The sequence below is a fragment of the Uloborus diversus genome, chromosome 9 (genome assembly GCF_026930045.1).
Source record: "Uloborus diversus isolate 005 chromosome 9, Udiv.v.3.1, whole genome shotgun sequence".
NCBI lineage: Eukaryota > Metazoa > Arthropoda > Arachnida > Araneae > Uloboridae > Uloborus > Uloborus diversus.
Genome location: NC_072739.1, coordinates 20,584,794 through 20,607,300, shown reverse-complemented (window position 1 = coordinate 20,607,300; position 22,507 = coordinate 20,584,794). Strand labels below are relative to the sequence as shown.

At 35.2% G+C, this 22,507-nt stretch overlaps 1 protein-coding gene across 1 annotated transcript; it reads left to right on the top strand.

Annotated features, from left to right (window-relative positions):
- Nucleotides 1-18,374: 18,374 nt before the first annotated feature.
- LOC129229795 (uncharacterized) lies at nucleotides 18,375-22,076 on the top strand. Its single transcript, XM_054864171.1, has one exon. The coding sequence runs from the start codon at nucleotides 18,375-18,377 to the stop codon at nucleotides 22,074-22,076; it is 3,702 nt and encodes a 1,233-aa protein (XP_054720146.1).
- Nucleotides 22,077-22,507: the final 431 nt, after the last annotated feature.

Sequence of the window (22,507 nt, the reverse complement as noted above, 5' to 3'; positions counted from 1 at the left end):
TTTATGTAGTACTCATCAAATATACCTGCAAGAGCCTTAAGTGGACACCTATCCCTTAAGATGGACAAATGTTAAGATAATTTGTATAACACCAGCTCAAAAGTAACTTTGTAACCCATTAAAAATTTAATCAAATGTACACACAATATTTTAAGATTACCCCCCCCCCTACCACCCCGTTCTCGCTTTGAAACTTTCAGGTATTTTTGATAAACTCACAATCACCCCTGGATAATGCAAAGTTACATAACACATAATTTATTCTGCGAAATACAGTCGTGAAATGTTAAATTATTACATAATTGAGTCAAAATGAACTTTGCTTACCCAAAAGGAAAGCAACTGGCTGCAATGCAAGCTTAGAATCAAAGAATAAGCGTTGCTAATTATAAGGAGCCTAAACTACCTCGCAGCAGATCCGTCATTTCGAATTTTCACGGAGGGGCGAGGGGGAGGGAAGCAAAGAGTTGATACTCAACGTAATTTTTTTCAAAAAAAAAACTATTTCGAGTTTAGAAGACAGGTTTAAAAATGGACAAGTAGATGATAAACAAGTAAATACAATAAAAGTAAAAAAAAAAGTATTTTTTTTTTTTTCTAAATGCAATCTTCAAATATAATTAAGGAGCATCGAGATTCTGTCTTATTAAATTACCTCACTTGGGCGACCGAAGCATGTTTTAAATAGAAAAAAAAGCTGAAATATTGAGAGAAAGATTTAAAATATTGTAATGAAATAATCACACCAAAGGTTCTGAGTACTTGAATGTTCGAAAAAAAGTAGAACAAAATTTTATTAAGATATTCAGGAGGCATGATATTTATAATAAAGTGAAAAAATAGACCTAATGTATAAGTGTTAACAATGGCGTACCTAATCCTGATCATAAACCTAATCCTGAGTATAGTATTCACTCCATGATGAGGAGTAGGAAAAGGGGGAGGGGGCGGTCCGGGAGTTCCCCCCATCCCAGAAAATTTTTAAATTTGTAGTCTTAAGAATGCACTTTAACTTCATATTTTTCAAAAACTTGAAATTTTACATTTCACTCTAGGTTTCACCCTACATACGAGTGACACCCGAAGGGTACCGCCTCGTCCCGTAGTCCCGTCCTCAATAGCGACGTCACTGGTGTTAAGTGCATTACACTAGTCCAAAATGTTAAAAGTGCTTTTACTGAAATCGCAGATATATTTCAAATAAATATCCGGCTGGAAATTGAAAATTTCTGTATAGAAAACCATAGCAGTCAAATGGTTTTCAAAAAGAAAAAGACTATCTCAAGCCTTATCCCTTCAGGACTTCATAAGAGGTCGCCTAAAATTGTGTTTTTGAAACTTTTATTTTGAAAGCAAGGGAGAGTATCTAAGTACCATTTCTTCCCCTAACGTCAGCAACGATAGTTCTACAATTGCATATTTACGATTTCAAAGACGAAAAACTACCAGGAGTAGGCTCTCACCGTAATAATGGAAAAACGCCCACTCCCCACTATCAGAGATCGTCTTGACTTTCGACTTCTGAGCTTCAACTGTGAAAATATTTCTAAGATCCCTGAATCTTTCTTCCTAACCAAAGAGCGTCTAAAACTTCGCGTTTATACCTAAACTTTCAAAGAAAGTTTGGAAAAGAAGCCTTGAAATTCTTTTTTCCTGCACATCGAAAGTCATCTATATTAATTCAACTTTTTCGGATCTTCAACTTCAAAAAACTGTTTGTTCCCAAACATGGCCTACAATTGTGTTTTTAAAACTTCGATTACGAAATATTCCAGAGACGGCCCCCGAATTTCTCTTCTCTCAAACATCACCAAAACTCGTCTAAAACTGAGTTTATAAAACAATAATTTCAAAAATTTCCCCGGACCCCCCCCCCCTCCCCACTTTTTGAGTCAAAATTGTGCTTCAGTAGGTTAAATAAGCTCAAAATACACAAAAAGTGATTAAATCCTGTTCTCTTGTGTTAACACTTCATTACAAAAAAATCGCAGAGAAGAAAATAAACACAGTTATTTTTGCTACACATACTGGCAAGGAAAAGTTTCTTTATTTTGTGTGTTTATGCTGATAAAGATATTTCAGTTTTTAATATTATGTATTAAATGACAACGCTAATCCATTTTTGCTATGTATACATTTTTGTTATACTTTTTTTTTTTTTTGAAGCAGCTTGAAATTAGCAGTGCTAAAGTTGGTCCCCCCCCCCCAATAAATGTTATCCGACGACGCCAATGTCATCTACTGCAAGGAAAGTCAGTTTCTCCTGGTGGTTACTTTTAAAATCGAATGTAACAATTAACCCCGGTCTCCCCTAAAACCAATTGGATCGAAAATTTCATGTGTAACGGACAAAATCTTTCTTTTTGTTATTGGTCCTTCTATCGTTATTTTTCTAACATCGCACGATAGCATGTCTTCCGCGGTGTTCCACAGATGTCCTAAAACAAACACCTGCTCACTGTTTTCAAAATTATCGATTTCATGAGTTAACGCATTTCTTTGTCAACCTCTAAGATCTAATTTCGCTGATGACAAAGGCCTGTAAGAATGCTCACGGAATTTTTCTAATTCTGCTACGCTGGCCACACAATTATCCACATAAAGAGAATCTCTAAGTTTTTGCGCAATTTCTTTAAGTTCATCTGGGGCTTGATCAGCCGCGGATCCCCCTCCCAAAATCCCAAGTCTACCTAAAAATTTTTAGACAATACAGCACAACTCTTCCGTTTTTTGAAACTTGAACTTCAAGAAAGGCGCCAGGAAAAGCGAGGAGAGAATTGCAAAAACAGATTCAATAAGAAAACTGTGGGAATGTCCCCCCCCCCCCTCAAAAAAAATCCCAAGTGTAACTAAAACAGTTCAGAAAACAGGAGTACAGATTTTTTTTTTCCGTTTTTTAGAACGTGATCTAAGGCATCAGGAAAAGCAATTGGACAACAGCAGAAGCAGATCCATGAGGGGAACTGAGGGAATGTCCCCAACCCCTCAAATCCCATATATACCTAAAAATTTTCACAACAGATTGCAGGAAAATTCTTCTATTTCATAGAACTTGAACTTGAAGAAAAGTTCCAGGAAAAGCGATTATAAAATAGCAGAAGCGGATCCACGAAGGGGAGGAATGTTCCCCTCCCCCAACATATCATGTGTACCTAAAAGGTTTTAGAACAGAGAGCAAGAAGATATTGTTTTATAGGACTTGAACTTAAAAATAGGCTGCAGGAGAAACGATCAGACAATAGCAGAGGCGGATCCGTTGGGGAACTGGGGGAATGTTCCCCTCCCCCCGAAATCTCACGTGTACCTAAACATTTTCGCAACAGAGTACAGCAAATTCTTCTGTTTTATAGAACTTTAACTTGAAGAAAAGCGCAAGGAAAAGAGAAGAGAGAATTGCAAAAGCGGATCCAAGGAGGGGAACTGGGGAATGTTCTCCTGTCCCCTCAAAAAAAAAAAAAAAAAAAATCCCAAGTAATTCTAAAACTGTTCAGAAAACTAAGTAGTATTTTCCTGCGTATAATCCGCGGATTATCTGCTAAAAAAGACAAAGCTTATGAAGTAGGATTATACGCAGCCACGGATTATCTGTGATTTTTTTTTCCTTAACCACCAACGCATTGAACCTCAATATTTTTACAGTAGGATTCACCGATGGAGACCGTACGCCTACTGAATGTTTTTTATTTTTTCGAAGCATGCATGTTCGTCTTCGCTGCCTGCCTGTATGTTGGTTATTTTACTTTGCTTGAATGTTCCTCTTGGCGATTCAGGCCATGAAAAATAAGCAACTTTACAGTGAAATAGGTAGCCATTTGCACAAGATTAGACCGTTTGCTCCTTTGTCTTGACTCTTTGTTTTTCAAGTAATTAGCGTACTATAATCAAGATTTCAAGAAGAAATCATTATATTTTAGATTATATTTCAGATTAATTTTGATCATGCCTTCAAAGTAATTACTTCTTCACGTTTTTAGTTTAGTTGTTCGAATGGTATGTTAAATTCAAACTTTATCTTTTTGCATCGTATTATCCAGGGATTATACGGCGCCGCGGATTATACGAAGCTTTTTTTTTATTCAGGCCGATTTTAGGACCTGCGGATTATAGGCCAGCCGCGGATAATACGCAGGAAAGTACGGTACAAGATTTTTTTTTTTTCCTGTTTTTTAGAGCTTGACGAAAGGCTTAAGGAAAAGCGATTAGACAATAGCGGAAGCGGATCCACGGAGGGGAACTGGAGAGATGTTCCCCTCCCCCCAAAATCTCATGCGTACCTTTCTAAAAAGTTTTAGAACAGAGAGCAGGGAAATTCTGTTTTATTGAATTTGAACTTGAAGAAAGGCGCAAGAAAATGCAAAGAGAGAATTGCAAAAGCGGATACAAGGAGGAGAACTGGAGAATGTCCCTCTCCCCTCGAAAAAAAAGAAAAAGTGATCCTAAAACTGTTCAGAAAACAACGTACAGGATTTTTTTTTACTGATTTTTAGAACTTGACGTAAGGCTCCAGGAAAAGCGATTAGGCAATAGCAGAAGCGGATCCGCGGAGGAGAACTGGAAGAATGTTTCCCTCCCCCCAAAATCTCATGTGTACCTAAAAACTTTTAGAAGAGAGCGCAGGAAAATTCTTCTGTTTTGTAGAAATTGAACTTGGAGAAAGGCGCGGTGAAAAGCGAGGAGAGAATTGCAAAAGCGGAACTAAAGAAGGGAACTGGAAAATGTCCTTTTCCAAAACACAAAATCCCAAGTAAACCAAAAACTGTTCAAAACACAGTGTAAGGTATAACCACCAGTAGTTGACGTTTTAAAGATTAAATATTTCCGTTTGTTAACATAGCTTGGAGAGAATTCATCTTAGGAAAAACTTTTAATAAGTGATAACTGTACCAACTAGTCCCCTATTATAATGCAACAAAATTAGATTAATAAAACGAATGAATTCGTGCCTACTTCTGTGAATATAGGAATCGCACTGCCGGATCTAGGCAGCAGCAATCCAATATCCTTGGCTTACCTTTTGTGCATAGTCGATACCTTTTGCCCCCCCCCCCCCCGGATAGCAACTTCTAGGAGGATGCAAATTTACACTATTTCTGTTGTTTTTTCGTTGAACCTCGATATAAATTTCAACGAAGGTGGGTAAAGGGTGACAGGTTTTGCCCCGGTTCTGAAAAATCGACGTCCGGCCATTCAGGAATGTAAAGACAGTTATAGAAAAATATAAAAATTAAATGCTTCTGTCATAGGTTATAAGACTATGAGAAGTTTACATAACAATTCGAGTTCGGGGACTGAGTAAATATTTTTCATCGTACTAAAAGGCTCATCGATATAGCACAATACAGCTTTCCAGTAGTAGTTCAATTTATCCACTTTAGGGCCATTTCAGTCTCCCAAGCTTTCGTACTTGCTTTTTACATCTGTTTTTTCAGTAATCTTTCAAAATAAGTCTTTTTGAACACAAACCTGTTTAAACTGTTTTTTGTATTCATTTGGTGTAGAGTTGATCAAAAAATTTAAAGCTTCTACAACTCAGTGGCGCAACCAGAGCGGATGGGGGACCACCCCAGAATGCTAATTAGAATGTTTCTTAATAACATTTCTTACAATTAAATAGAATAATAGAACGGACCTTGGAAAAACGAAGTTATTTTTATAAGTTGAAAAAAAGAATGTCGCAAAAAAATCTAAATTTCTTTTGGAAAGAACCTTGAAATAAAAATTTTCAATCGTAGCGGTTTATTGATCTGTTAATTACATCCCTTCCGTTTTTTCTTTCTTTTTACTAGTTGGTCTAAAAATAAGAAAGTCTTCGTAATTGGGAAGCCCCCTTTTTCCCGCCGAAACCTTTAGAGAGTGTCTCAAATCTCGTTTTCAGGGCTTGAATTTCGAAAAATTTCCAGGGAACCTAACGCCTCGATTTCTAAAAAATCGAGAATAGTTTAATATTGTTTTTTGGAGCTTCAAATTTGAAAAATTGCCGAAACCCTAACGTTACCAAATATGGTATACAGTCACGTTTTTAGGACGTCAATTGCGAAAAATTTCCGGAGAAGGGCCTGAATGTTCTCGTAGGAAATCTAAAAATGAAAAAATAAAAGTTTTGAAAAACTTTTAAGAGGGAGAGCATTTAAATCCTTCGTCACTGCATATCGCTTAAAAACTTCGTTTCCTAGGACTACAATTTCGAAACATTTTTGGTAAGAGCCCCAGAACCCCACTGCTCGTAACATCATGAAAGTTAGTTTGTACCTGCGTTTTAGAAACTTCAATTTTGAAAGATTGAGTGGGTTAGTGATCGATTTAGATCTATTCTACAAAAAAAAAAAAAAAAAAAAAAAAAAAAATCGATCTGGGACAACCCTAAAAAGTCCCGTGTCTCTTACCTTACCGTCAACAAATATCGCCTATAATCGCCTTTTTAAAACTTCAATTTCTAAATATTTTCGCAGAAAGCCCCTCGAACCTTTTCTCCTCGTATATTGTACTCTATTTCTCCATACGCTTATAGAGGGATTTCTAGTTCATGATCAGTTGTTTTTCTGTTAGTTTTGGCAATATGAATTAACTTCCTTTCTGCAATAAATTTACTTTTCTCTCATCTGGAATTGATAGATTTATATTTAAAACTCAAAGATCTTATTCTACACACATATGCTAGCAAAAATTTTAAATCTTTAGCGATTTCTTGTTGTGTATAGTGATTTTCGTGGATGAGACACTTAATTGTAGCTATTTTTCTAGGAAAAATATCCATTGCTTTACTCATGATCACGCAATAGTTCTTTAACAAAAGAAGAAAACGAAAGCTGCCGATTATAAACTAATTAAAGCTACGAAAAGAATTATATTAAGAATAAAATAATACTGATCCCAACCCAAGGAAAGAATGAAAAGTACTAGCGCAGCAAGCTGACAGTTTTAAAATTATATTTTAAATTCGATTCTTCATCAAGCACATTCTTTATGTGATGCGAACTTTACTTATTACTTTAGATCAATTGTTTCTCTATTTTATAAATGCATATGCAACAATGTAAATATCCAACTACCCAGTAGCGACATCTATCGTCTAGTCTGCTAATCCATCATAGGTACAGTCATAGAAAAAAAAACGAAACACTTTTAATTATTCGGCCATTATTCATGCTAGAAAGGAAAGAAAGGTGTCATCCGACTTGGTTTAAAGTCTTCTTTAAAACTACATAGGTAAAATTTTGATAAGGGACCATATACAAAGCAAAACGAGCACCAACTCTTGATTTTCAAATGGGAACCCCTATTTTTTGCTACATAATTATGTTTAGACCGCAAAATACAGCCAGGGTACGAAATTTCACTGCATTCCGTGCAGTAGAACAGGAGTTATTAACGAAAAACGTTTTAGGGACTGTCACCACATTGAAAACGCTTCTTTCAAGGTCACGGCTTATCAAGTAACGGAATGTAAACAAAGAAAAGATCGAGATTATCCAGCTCAGTTCATGATTTTTTGAAATTCTCTCTTTTTTCCGTAATTCGATACTTTTTGGGCCGATAATGTTGCGCCAAAAAACGATTTACGGTCAAAAACATTTTTTTTGAAAAAAAAGTTAAAATATTTACAGATTTTTGTCTATCAGGATTAACCTAAGAATGACGGACTGGGTTTGACTGGTTCATCGTATAGATCGTTGTTTAGTAAATCGAATAAGGACAAATTAAAATTAATGGAACTTTTTGCCTTTTCTAATATGAACCTATTGTATTGCTTATATAATCATTCAACAAATTAGCCTCACAAAAATGTAAATATCCAATCTTATACCAAGAATCATGATGTGAATATGTTTGATAAATGTATTGCACCTATGTTACAGGTTTATTTTGGAATGAATAGAAAGTCTTTTGATGTAAAATGGAATTGCGCGTTTTTAATTTCGCAGAACATCGGCAGAAATTTAGGCCATCGCACACAAAAATATAAAAAATATACCGCACAACGTGGGAAGACGCAGCATTAAATAGATTGGAGACACGAGCGAAGCAAGGTTTATTTATTCCGTGAAAATTTGCTCCATATACATAAAATGAACGAAGTATCAATCTGAAAAATAAAACAGAAACAGGAGAATATAAATACCCGTTATTGAGCAAACTGTTCATACTCGAACTTTATTTGGTAAAAAATTGGTTATATGAATTAACACAGTGGACAAACACGGTAATTGTTCTAGCGGCTTTTTTGTAATAAAAAAAAGAGAGAATTTGTTTCAAATCCAAATTTGATGCGGAAGATCATAATGCGTGGTAATATTAAAAAATCATAACACAATTGGCGGTTTTAGCTAAACATGTAATGGCTCTTAAAAGCAATTTAGGAAAGTAATTTTCCAATGCTATTTCTAGCAACGAGATTCGAGGTGGTCCAACTCGTAATTTAAAAAGACAAAAGTTACTTTAGCTTAAACCAAGGTGAATCGAAATCAGACTTCTTGTCATTTCTCTGATTTTGTAACTTAGCGCCATGCAAACAAAGCTTAGTATTATTTAATCTTGTTTCGCGGACTATATACTTGCAAATGAACATTTCCTATAGTGTGAGGCTATAGGCAGACGCAATTAGAGCAATATTACACAAAGCATAACTGAACAGATAAGTTTAATCTATCCAGAGACTACACTTTCGTCCTTGCTACGGATTTCGCAGACTGGAATCGAAACTAAGCGTAAGGGATGCAGAAGTCACCTCATTGAAGCTGAGAGTGCGAATAAACTGGTAGATAAAGTAAATTTATCTGCTGTATGTTTACGACATCTCACTGGTGAGATAAATTTTCTTCATCCACCAGTTTTTAGGCACTCTTGGCTTCAATGACATGACACCTGCTTCATTGTTCGGTAAAAACCAGATGTTCGGTGCAGGGCTGTTGTGCTCATTATTAGGACGCACTGCAGTCATCGAATGGAACAACCAAACCGCAGTGGAGACGCGGGCCGCATTCAGCCCTCGCAGTTGGTCCATGTGGCCCGTTTTTGCTTAAAGAATAGGACCAGAAAGTTAAAATAGAGTGTCAGTGTCCTAAAGGTGGGGACGAATATTCAGATATTGGATTCTGAAAAACATGCATTTAATAAGATAGGCATCTAGTAGTTGAAAACAATAATTTTTTACAACTCTATTTTTTTTGTCGATATTTTTTCCACGTTATTAAAAAAAAAAAAAAAAAAAAGAATTGAAATTTTATCTTTGTCTTGCGAGAATAGTTTTAATGTGAAATGCACGGACAATGACCAAGAAAATAAAGAGAAAAAAAAGGTATTTAAATTATAATTAAGAATAGACAAAAACTCAACTTAATCTAACACGCAAATTAATGTTTTGTTAAATTTTTGACGAAGTCAAAAAAAAAAAAAAAAAAAGTTCACAATTAGCTACAACTACTACTTTCGTGCAGAATGAGGCTCAAAGCACGCGGCCCTCTACTGCTGCTAAAATTTCCTCTCCTACCACATTGAAAATTATTCAAGCACTTTACAAAAAATAATAATAATAATTCCTAAAAACCAGTAAACTTATCTAAGAGCAAATATTACCTATTGACCCATCTGGATACTGTTAAAGGCGAAACTTCACACCGTCGGCTATTTTTCGAGTGCTTTTTCCCGATTTAGACAAGGCAATAATTCTTCCTTTTAGCAAATTATTACCAGGAAGAGCCGTTAATTCTACACTGTCTATTGCAAAAAAAAAAAAAAAAACAGAAGTATTTTACGTGTAGCTTTTAATTAAAAGAGTTCTATAAACTATTCTTTTATTAAACAATGAAGTAGTGTTTCGCATTATTTACACATTGACGTTTGAATGATATCCACAAAAAACTGACAGTTGCAATATTGTGTTGTTTTTCTGCAGAGACAGCGAATAAATTTATGCATTTAAAAAATTCATAGACGTAACTCTAATGTAAAAAAAACCACGTTATAATTGGTTTGCTTATTTTGTTGAACATTTTTTTTTTCTTTTTTTACGAAGAAACTAACTTTCATAATTTCTGTTTTAAAATAGTATACGGTCCCCTAAAGTGAGAAAAAATGAAGTTTTAAGCATAGTGCAAAAACTACTGAATATTTTGAGCTCAAATTTTGGATTCCCGCATAAAAGCTCTTCTAGATTGTTTTTCTGGTAAAATTTAATATGGTTTCAGATCATATTTTTTTCAAAAAATATTTAAATAATTCATAAAAAAAAACTAAAATTACATTTTAGGTGTTGTAAAGGGCGTTTTTATTATTGGGTCGATTCATATTTTGATATAAAAAAACAATCTTTGCCTTGCCTAATCTAGTTTTTGTGTTATGAGTAAAAATATCAAAATACGTTTTAACATTACGAAAGGAATTTTTCAGAACTCAATTCTGAAGTAACGGATGGTTCAAATTAAACAAAATTTTGTATACAGAGTTAAAAATGAATGCTGATCACAAATATGTGCTAAAAAAAGGGGGTTCTCATCGAAAAAATTGAAGTTGATGCTCGTTTTAATATGAAGACGACCCCTTAACAATGATTTTTTAACACAATTATGTAGAACTTTTTATTCCTGAAACAATGACACCTCACACGTCTCTCTAGTGTCAATAGTCTTTGAATACGATCGAGTGTTTCGTTTTTTTTTTCTATGACTGTACAATGTATACGATGTTTTTTCAAATTTCCTAGATTCCTGAGGTAAATGTCTCTTATTGAAGAATAAAGTATGGACGTGTAGAAAGTTTTCCTCTTCTCACACCATTCAGGCGAGACAATGCGCTAATTTCACAACTTTATCTTCAAAAATACGTATGAAAGACAAATCGTACATATATATATATTGTATTTTAAGTAGTAAAATCCTCTACCAAAAAAAAAAAAAAAATCAGTTCACCCCCCCCCCTCGTGTAAAAATTCCATTTGCTAAAGAAAAGTAGCAATATATTCCAATTGTTAATGTCTTATTGAAACATTCAAATTTAAAGGAGTAGATCCGACGAGAGGTCGAGAGGTCACGTCAGCCTAGTCGGAAAATAGGGACCTAATCTTTGGGAGAAAGGGTGGATCGGATCGGAAAAGGAGCAGTTTAATTTTTCTGGGAGGAGGAGACAGGACGACCTAACTGACAAGGGCCCGCTTTGGCTCTCAGAGACCCTGAGAAGGCGCAAAACATTTGCAAAGAAATACTCATGCTTAAGAGTATGAAAAAAATCCGGAACTGTACCCATTCCTATCGCTCGCCCACCTGAATATCGATTAGTAATCATCCGTATCACTGCTTCCTGTATACCAACGCAAGACGGAAACCAATTATATGAGTTTGACTACCAGTAAATAAAATATCAGGAAGTAAAGAACTATTGGTTAGCCTTTTCACAGATCGATGATTTGTTTGATTTTCGCTATTTACAAGCACCAATAATAGTATACTAGAAAATAACCCGTAACTTTATGACGGGGCTAAATTGCTTTTTTTTTTATCAAAGAAATTGGTCATCAAACTTGAGATGCTCTAGACTATCGTATGTCACAGTTTCACTACTTTGCAAGAGAGCCTAAAAACGTTTGTGTACTGTTTCCGACAGTTGGGACTCTTGAAACATTCATCAATAAATATAGAGGATTTTTTAAAACAGATTTACGTTGTTATGGCTTAATGCGGAGCCTTATTCTACATGCAATGCAATAGTAACCTGAAAATAACAATTTTCGGACCCTTTTCGTATGAGTAGGGAGGAAAGGAGAGTTCTGCCCCAAGAGGCGGCTCTGCGGCTATGAGCCGCCTCCCAATCCCTCCGCCTCCCTGATGCCGCCTCCACCACCTCCCAATCCCTGCGCCTCCCCCAGCCGTTCCTTCCCTCCCCCAGCCGTTCCCTCCCTCGCCGCGTGAGTTGAGTTGTCCGTGAAAGATTACGAGGTTTCTGGTTGTCCTGACAACCAGAGTTTTGGGATGGCAACACTTCGTAGAAGTTTTCGGATGGCAACACTTGTTTTTCGTAACCTTTTACGAGTTTTGGGATGGCAACACTCAACGTTTCGGATGTGAATATTTTTACGCGAACTTTGAAGATTTTATTTTTGCAATGCTCCTGGCGCCATCTATTGAGAGGTTGATTTTTTATTTCCGAACTTTGAATAATTTCGACGAATGGTTGTCAAGACAACCAAAGTTTCGCGAATTTAATTATTTTTATTTTTTACAGAGTGTCGCGGTTGGGAATCGAACACGCGTCCACCAAAAAGCATTGACGCTTTAATTGACGCGCGCATGCCAATTAAGCCACCAATGCTTTCGAGCTAGAGGAAGTTAAAATGAAACTCAATATAATTTTCACATGAGGTAAATGCACATGGCGCCATCTATCGTGACTTTGAGTTTTTTTTTTTTTTTCTGGACTTTGAATAATTTCGACGAATGGTTGTCAAGACAACCAAAGTTTCGCGAATTTAATTATTTTTTGAATATTTTTCGCGAATTTGATTATTTCAATGCATTATGAACTTGGATTATTTTTCATGAATTTGATTATTCATTTTAGATTTCAAATTTTTTTTACATTCAGGTCTTAGACTAATTCGACGTCTTTCGTTCTTTTGATTATTTTCGAGCGTTTTCAAACTTTAAACATTTTTTCACAAAACTTTTTTTTTTCATAGTACCAATCAGCTTTAATATTCAATATGATTTATACATTTTCATGAGTTATGTTTTAATCGCGTTATTAATCGTTTACACTGTCATTTTATTATTTTCATGCATTTATTATACTTGTAAAAATAAATCCCAACTCTGTTATATTTATCATTCTTTCGGTGATTCTTTTTTTTTTTTTTTTTCGGACTTTGAATAATTTCGACGAATGGTTGTCAAGACAACCAAAGTTTCGCGAATTTAATTATTTTTATTTTTACAGAGTGAAATAGGATCTTTAAGATTGAAAATAAACTTTTGTTTTAAGTTGATGGTCCCACCAACCAGCCCGGTGTATCAAATACACCCCATCAACTTTTTTTTTTTTTTCATCAGCCGATGCATACCAATGCAGCTAATTTGGAATAAGTACCAAAATAAAATTTTTCTTAAATAAAATTTCCTGAAATAAAATTTTCTCAAAAAAAAAAAATCAAAGAAGGGCTCTAGAAGTGCTAAAAGACACAAGTCCCTTTAAAATGTGCTGAAATAAAATGCAACTTTTTACGATTCCCCTTCCGAAAATAAACATTCCCCTCCTTTTGAAACGTTAGTCTTTCTCCGTATGCGTCAACGAATTCACGCATCAGTGAACACGCGAAAACCACAAATGGTCAAAGGGGAGGAAGATAAGAACTTCTCTCTCTCTCTCTTTCACACATACACACAATGGAAGGAAAACATTTCTCAAATGATTTCATTCTAGCGTTTCTTCTAAGTCTTTAAATAGTTTTATTCATATAATATTTTTTCTCAAACTATTATTTAAAAAAAAAAATGTATAAAATAAATTGTCATAGTTGAAAATACATACAAATAAAAACAGAGAAATTGAACATCAACGTTTTTGATTAATCTACCGATGCAATTTGCATATGCCAAAACGAATTTAAATTTTAGAATATGCCAAAACGAATTTTCTTAACTTTTAATTTTTTTATATCGAGATTTTACTTGTAATGATCAATTTTTGCCTGATACAGAAAATCAAAAGAAATAATTTTCAACTTGTAAAATTTCAAAGAAATAATTTTCTTAACTATTTTTTTTTTCTTACAAATCAAAATGAAATCATTTTTTTTTTTTTTTTTTTTTTTTTCACTTTCATACAACAAAATAATTTTCCAACTTGTAAAATTTCAAAGAAATAATTTTCTTAAGTATTTTTTTTTTCCCTGCTGAAATAAAGAAAACAATATTGTGTTTTGATCATTATTTTTCCTGCTGAAATAAAGAAAACCTATATGAATCACATCTTCAAGTTTTGATCATTATTTTTTCCTGCTGAAATAAAGAAAATAATATTGTGTTTTGAGCATTATTTTTCCTGCTGAAATAAAGAAAACTTATATGAATCACATCTTCAAGTTTTGATCATTATTTTTTCCTGCTGAAATAAAGGAATCAATCATATGTTTTAATTATTATTTTTTCCCTGCTACAATAAAGGAAATTTATTCATTTCATTGTCAGTTTTCCGAAAAGCCATTGATAATTAAATGTCAAATGGATTAATATATTCTACTTAATCAAATAAATGTCACATCAAATTAATTCTCATGAATGAAAATGTATGTTAAATGAAAACATGTAAATTTTTTCAAATTAAATACATTTATTTTTACATTTGTAAAAAATTATTTTTAAAAGTACTTACAGATAAATATTTTGCTGAATGAAGTAATCCCAAGTGATCACATTTAACACGTCGTCAGATAAAAATACATCCTCAGAAATTGATCTTGCAAGATCATTAAAGTCCAAAGTTAGAAAAGATGCATTTTGAACACATAAGTATTTTGCACGAGAATCCAATGTCATGCATCCATGTCGACGCTGCGATGGGTGTGCGATTTTACACCCATTGCATTTGTAATTTTCATTTATACATAAGCACATTGCATCTACTAAATGTTTGCGAAGTTGTAAACGAATTTCTTCATCTCCAAGCATTTTTTTTTTATGTTCCAATTCTTCGCGATAAGTGCGAATCATTTTAGGTAAAATTGATGAAAATGTTACATTCTGCAACTTTTCCACAATGTCCGAATAATGTTCCGATAAGCATTTTACGCTTTCTTCGGGGAGTACAAATTCATCACAATTGTTGAATATAACACTGGAACCTGTAGAATCAATTGGATATAATTTGCACTCACCGTGCAAGTTGAGGACAATGATTTCATTATAGGCAATGAAACTGCTGTCTTTATAAACCAAATTGAAATCTGTCATTTTCTCCATAAAATCAACGAAAACATGAGGTTTAAACATAATGTTTTTACACGTATAATGGTCTTCTATTTGAAATGAAACGCTCCCATCTGCTTTGAGGAATACAAAGAGGAAAAATCCAAATTGAAGTTCATATGCTTTCTTTCTTTCCTCTTCAAAGCGGAATGCGCTTTTGAGATATTTGTGCAACCAATCTTCATTTGCTAGCTCCGTAGGTGGTGAAAGCACTTCAAATTGTTCACCAGATTCAGGCAGAGCGGGAATCAGTAGAGGATTCACTATTGTTGAAACTTCAATCATTTCCGTTTCGCTTGACATCGTGGTCGGAACACTTAGTTTTTGACTTGGGACTTTTCTTTGACGCGGAGGACCAGTTGACACAATTGTTATTTCGGGTTGGTTGAACAGATGAAAATCGTCCATGCTGCATTCCTCCCTTCGTAAGCGTTTTGACAGATGAGTTGTTTCACTATTAGTGTCAAAATTGTTTGTAATGCAAGCATTCATCATATTAATTTTATAAATGAATCACTCTCAACCACACACCTCCAAAATTAGAGCAGAAATGAGAATTTTATCGAGATTTCAACGGCATTAACGTTTGTGGTGCTGGAGGTTGTGATGATTAATCATTGTGATAATGATTGCCTTAGGAAAGTACGTCTAATCTCGTTATCACATGACATCACAGGTCAAGTGTCCACACGCGACTCATGTGACGCTTAATCATCACAAATCTTGGATCAGTCTTTTGTCTTATCTTTTAAGCATGCGCGCAGCGCTTAGTCGAGGGTGTATTGTCTTATCAAGAATCTGCTCACCTACCAATCAAAGACTTGAAAAAGTGTAACATCACTATTTCAAACTTTAATTGGTCAATTGAAAATGACATCATGTAGTAAATTTTATCGGTTTGAACTTAATTTCAACTCACTTCAGAGTTTTGTATCGTTTAGATCACACGCTCAAGTTTTAGCTCTCTCCATAGTGTTATTCACCCCTTAGCGTATTAATTTATTAGAAATGGATTCTACTTCGAACAACGCATCTACTTCTGGATCCAACGTAAGTTAAATTTTTTTTTAAATTCTTAATTCAAATACTTAATTCTGAATTCATTTTGACTTTGCATTAAATTCTTAATTCTGATACTTCATTTAACTTTTCGATTTCGTATTTAACTTTTTTCTTAAAAATTAATTTTAACGTTGTTGATTTTTTTTTAATTTAACTTTACAATTGATTCTTAATTTAATTTAGTTTTTATAATTAATTTTAGTTTTTAATTCATTTAACTTTTTAATTCATTGGACTTGCAATTGATTTTCAATTCTCAATTCATTTCGACTTTTTAATTGTTATTGACCAATGTATTCTTTTCACAGTTCATTAACTTTGGGTTCACTGAATCAGAATTAGATGAAATTTTATCCCGTGTTCCGCAATCTGCACTGACCCCTGCAGTTATTATGCCTCCCCCAGGATTCACATCAATTGTAAGTATTATTCCTTATTAATTATTGTCATCATATATGTAACCATATTTTTTGTTGAATTTGTATTTATTATTTTTATTATTTTGGAACCAGGCTGCCCCAAGTACCGCGACACCTCTTGTTGCTCAGGCCGGATCGACTTCTATTGTTCCGACTACAATGCCCTCTCCCGCTGTCCCCTCCGGGTCGAAGCCTGTGCATGTAAGTACAATTTTACATTTCAATGATATTACATTTCAGGCATTAACTGCTTTTAATTGATCATTACATGTAAAAAAATTTTTTGATTGTGAAATAGAAAAAAAAAATTCTTAACAGATTAAAATCTTTTTGATTGTTATAAGTAAAAAATCTTATTACAAGTAAAAATCTTTTTATAAGTTGAAAAAAGAATTTATAACTGTTGTTAAATAGAAAAAAATACAAACGCTTTTAGTTTATCGTAACAAGTCTAAACTTGTATTATCATGTCTGAAGCATAGTATCATTCTTTAAAAAAAAAAAAAAAATCGCTCTCTCTTACAATTGTTAATTTTTAAAATCAAGAGAGAGGGACCCATTTTGGATGGGAAATGTATTTATGTGTTTTCAGGTGCGCGCATGGGAAATTGTCATAAGATTGAAAAAATTGTATATGTTTACTAGTTTGAGAAATTGACGAGAGGAAAAATTTGTTTAATTACATGCACTTTGAAAATTTATATTTGTAACTTTTTTAAGATTCGGAAAAAGAATTAAATGATAGTGAAAGAAAAAACTTTTACATGATAGAAAAAATTTAACTTGATGAAAATTTTTTATATGCTAGACGAAATTTATTTACCATTTGAAAAAAAAAATAATTTTAATAGTTTGTGAAAGTTTGAAAGAAAAATTGTATATGTTTACTAGTTTGAGAAATTGTTAAGAGGAAAATTTGTTTAATTACGAGTAGTTGAAAAAAAAACTATGTGTGATTACTCTGCTTTTGATTGAAATCATCACAAGTTTAAGAAAAATTGTTTAAGGAAAATTTATATTTACAATTCAAAAAAATTATTTATGTTATAAAAAAATTTATTAATGTTACAAAAATTTTGCATGTTAGAAAATATTTGTGAAGAAAAAAATTATTCACTTATTAAGAAAAAAAACAACTTCTGCTTAGAAAGATTATCTTTTCAAAAACCCCTTTCTCGTTGAGTGTTGATACAATGAGGAAATTCGTCCTTCGACACACTGCGAAAGTTAGACCCCCTACTGTTTCTCCGTTTGACGCATTGAGTGTAACTGACTCTCCCCTAATGTTTACTTTGGTATTCGGTGAAGTGTAAATTTCTCCTCTCGTCTTTTTCCGCTGACAAAATGAAAAGGGAGAAAGTACTTTGTACAGAATTACATAACATGTTTTGGAAGGGGGAAAATTGTATTTATGTGATTTCAGATTCGCGTGGGGATTTATTGCTTTTGGAAAATTGTATTTATGTGTTTTTAGATTCGCGATTAGGTATTTTGGTTTTGGAAAGTGGGAAGAAATGTATTTTTAGATTCGCGATTGAGTTTTGTTTTTGAAATGATTGTTAGGATTTACAGGTTCATGTTTTGATAAGTCGAGTATTTGTGAGGATGTGATTTTGTCTCCTTAAAGAGATATCTGTCGAGAATAGGTTTTCGTAGAGACAGAATTTCATTAGACATTTGATTGGAAAATTAGCATCAAGAATAGGATTTCGTAGAGAATAGCTCTGTTGAGAATAGGTTTTGAGGAGAATTTTTTTTTAAAGCCCGATTCTAAAAGAGATTTTTTTCTCTTTGATAGGCATGCTCAACATGCGGAAAGACATTTGCCTCGAAGGCTAATTTGAATAGACATTTGAAGACTCATTCTGATAGTAAGCCTTCTTTCGGTTGCGAGGATTGTGGAAAGACTTTCTCCCGCAATTCAGACTTAACACGTCATAGGATGACGCATGCTCCTGCGACTGCTCCACTCACCTTGCAATGCAAGGACTGTCATATGAAGTTCACTAGAATGGACAATTTGCGAAGGCACGAACGATCGGCTCACGGAGAGCCTATTCACAAGTGCTCCCAATGCGAAGAAGCATTTCATCAAAAATCCAATTTATTGCGGCATGTGAGAGTTTCACATGCTGCGGGTCCATCAAAACGGAAATGTGAAAATGAGGGTCCCACCCCCGCCAAAAAAAGGTTCAGAAAATCACGAAAAACTGCCCTAGGCGTTTTTGCCTCGGAATTTTTGAAACCATCTCAAGAAAATGCCGAGGATTTGAAAATGTGTTTCGAGGAACTACGGCCACAAATTCGTCATCTCCTCGTTGAAGAAATTGCAGAGAAGCGCGCCATCAAGTGGCGCATAGTTATGAAGGCACAGCTCTCGCGCATTCTTGGAAACGGAGATAGACAAACCATCATCCACTACTTTGGTAGTGTGACCCAGATTGAATTGGTGGATCACACGGTTCCAGAGCATTTGGAGGAGGTCCTATCCAAGGTGGAAAATAGTTTCGAAGAATTTTTGAAGCTTGGTTCGGGGTGGACCCTCGATCACATTATTCACGTCGAGGTACAATGTGCGAAATACACACCACTGGCAGGACGCAGTTATATTCCGCTCACTAAAAAGATGCAGGCGAAAAAAGCGGTTCTCAACATTCAGAATGAAGATGATAAGTGTTTGGTGTGGTGCCTGATAGCCCACAAGATGAACACTTCACGAAAAGATCATGCAGAACGAGTTTCCAACTATACGCCACACGAAAGCACCATCAAGATGGATGGAGTGGAATTTCCCGTCCCCCTCACCAAAATTCCATCCATCGAGAAGATGAATGATCTGCGAATTAATGTCTTCGGATGCGAAGAAGCAGAAATATTCCCATTATACATCTCCAAACGGGAAGATGAAGATGTAGTCAACCTGCTACTCATCGCCAATGAGGAGACGCAGCACTACTGCCTCATCCGAGACATGTCACGTCTTATATCCAGCTTCTCCAAACATAATGGAAAATGTCATATTTGTTGCCGCTGCCTGCATCGTTTCTCCAGTGAACGTCTGTTAAAAGAACATCACGAGTTCTGCAAAGACTTGAGTCCGCAGAGGGTAAACTTACCCAAGGAGGGGGAGAATATTTTGAAGTTTGAAAATATTCATTATCAGCACCCCCTCCCCTATGCCATCTACGCGGACTTTGAGTCGATCATCGTCCCGCTGCATTCGGCAACACCTGAAGATTCAACATCCTACATGGAGAATGTAGCTCGCCATGAAGCGTGTGGATACGCATATGTGGTTGTCGGCCCCGACGGGAAAGCCATCAAGCCTGTCACAGTTTACCGGGGTCCCGACGCTGCGGTTCATTTCGTGGAAAATTTGTTGGATGAGCGGGCCGAAATTGCAGAGCAGATGATGGACGTGAAGCCGATGTCCCTTTCCCCTCAGGAAGAGCAAGATTTTAAAGCAGCATCACAATGCCATATTTGTCGTGGAAAACTTGGAGCCGACAGAGTGAGAGACCACGATCACCTCTCTGGAAGATATCGTGGTGCTGCGCACAATCAGTGCAATTTGAAGTTCCGTTTGAGGAAAATGATCCCCGTATTGTTTCATAACCTTAAAAATTATGATGCTCATCATATTGTGAAAACCTTAGGCGCATTTAAGGATTATGAATACGAGGTGATTCCGACAAACATGGAAAAATACATCTCCTTCTCGATTGCGCCTAGAGGGGAGAAACGAGGGGAAAAGGTAAAGCTCGTCTTTCTTGACAGCTATCAGTTTCTACCGACGTCGCTGGAGAAATTAGTGAGCAATATGCCGCCTGCCGATTTCAAGCTCTTACAGAATAGTATACCGCACGATAAGATCCACCTCCTACTTAGAAAAGGGGTCTACCCCTATGAATATATGGATTCTTTCCTGAAGTTTGAAGAAACATCACTTCCTCCGATAACGGCATTTTTCAGCACGCTGTCTAATTGTGGTATTTCTTCCGAGGACTATCAACATGCTCAAACAGTTTGGAAGGAATTTCAACTGAAGTCGCTCGGAGAGTATCACGATTTATACGTGAAAAGTGACGTCCTCCAACTCGGAGATATATTCCAAAACTTCAGGGAATTATGCCAAAGATATTATTCAATCGACTGCCTGAACCTGTTCACTGTCCCGGCCTTGTCATGGCAAGCCTGCCTGAAAATGACCCAACAGCCGTTGGAATTATTTACAGACATCGATATGCATCTTTTCATCGAACGTGGGATTCGCGGAGGGATATCCATTATCACCAAAAGACATGCCTCCGCGAATAATAAATATATGGAAAATTTCGACCCCACGAAGCCGTCCAGCTATATAGTTTACTTGGATGCAAACAACTTGTATGGCTGGGCGATGAGCCAATCGCTGCCCTATGGCGATTTTCGATGGGAAGATGTGAGTCATGTGAGCGAAGAATGGCTGGCAACAATCAGCAGTGACAGTGACAGGGGCTATATTCTGGAGGTGGATTTGATTTATGATGAAAGTCTACACGATATGCACAATTTTTACCCTCTCGCAGCGGAGAAACTACAAATCCAGGAAGATATGCTGTCCCCCGCTGCCCAAGAAATTCTCAACCGACTCCATGGCGATCGAAAATTTAAAGGATGTGAAAAACTAGTTCCCAACCTCAAGGACAAGAAAAATTATATAGTGCACTACAGAAACCTGCAATTGTACATTTCCCTAGGACTGAAGTTGGGAAAAGTGCACAAAGTCCTAAGTTTTCGTCAGAAAGCTTGGTTAAAGCCATACATTGAGTTTAATACAGAGAAAAGGAAAAATGCAAAGAATTCATTCGAGAAAGATTTTTTCAAATTATTAAATAACTCAGTGTATGGTAAAACCATGGAAAATATGAGGAATCGTGCTGACGTACAACTGGTGCATGAAGATCGTTGGGCCAAGAAACTTGTTGCGGCACCCAGCTTCAAGTCATTTAAAATTTTCACAGAAGAGTTGGTTGGAGTTGAGAGGGTAAAAACATCAATTCTTCTGAACCGCCCTCTGTACGTGGGCTATACAATCCTGGAGCTGAGCAAGGTTTTGATGACAGACTTTCATTATAATCATATCGTGCAGGTATACGGGGAGAAGGCTGAGCTATTATTCAGTGATACAGATTCCCTTATGTATAATATTTATACAGAAGATTTTTATCAAGATATGAAGATGAACCAACACCTATACGACACCTCGGATTATCCTCCCACACATCCCCTCTATTCGACGAAAAATAAGAAGAAGATCGGGTGCTTCAAGGATGAGATGAATGGTTGTATCATTGAAGAGTTCGTCGGCTTGCGTGCAAAAATGTACTCCATAAAATCTGAAGGAGGAAATGAGAAGAAAACAGCTAAAGGAGTTGCACGTCAAGTCGTCGCACAGAAAATGAAGCACGCCGACTATCTGAGGTGTCTGAAGGAAGGACGTTTGACTAGGGAAAAAATGATGAAAATTGGAAGCGATTGCCATCAGCTGTATACGCAGAAACTTAGCAAAATTGCTCTCTCCCCATTCGACGACAAGAGATACCTTTTGGAAGATGGCATCCATTCATATGCCTATGGACACTATCGAATCCCAAACACCTGATAGTCACCATTTGTAAATAATCATCTGTATATATAATTCATCATCATCATCATCATATAATGTGAAACAGCTTTTGAAGAAACGAAAACTGAATTTTTTTGAGAATTGAAAAAAATAATATTTGAAGAAATGATAAGAGAGAATGAACCTCTGACGAGCTCATTTTTTTTCTTAACAGAATACTGGCCAATTACCATTTTTTATTTATATTTTTTATTTTCATTGATTATTTTTTTTTTCATTTTTTTAATTTGATTTTTCATTTTTTTTTTATTTTTATTTTTATTTTTATTTTGATTTTGATTTTATTTATTTTTTTTTAAAGGTACCTAAGTGTATGCTTGTAAAATAATTTTAGTTACCTTTCAGCATTGGTAGCAGATTTTTCTCTGTTTTAATTCCTTTGCTTTTCAGATGCAGATTTTATTTTT

What these genes read in the sequence shown, in the direction of transcription:
- LOC129229795 (XM_054864171.1), top strand. Translation starts at nt 18,375, where the DNA reads ATGACGCATGCTCCTGCGACTGCTCCACTCACCTTGCAATGCAAGGAC.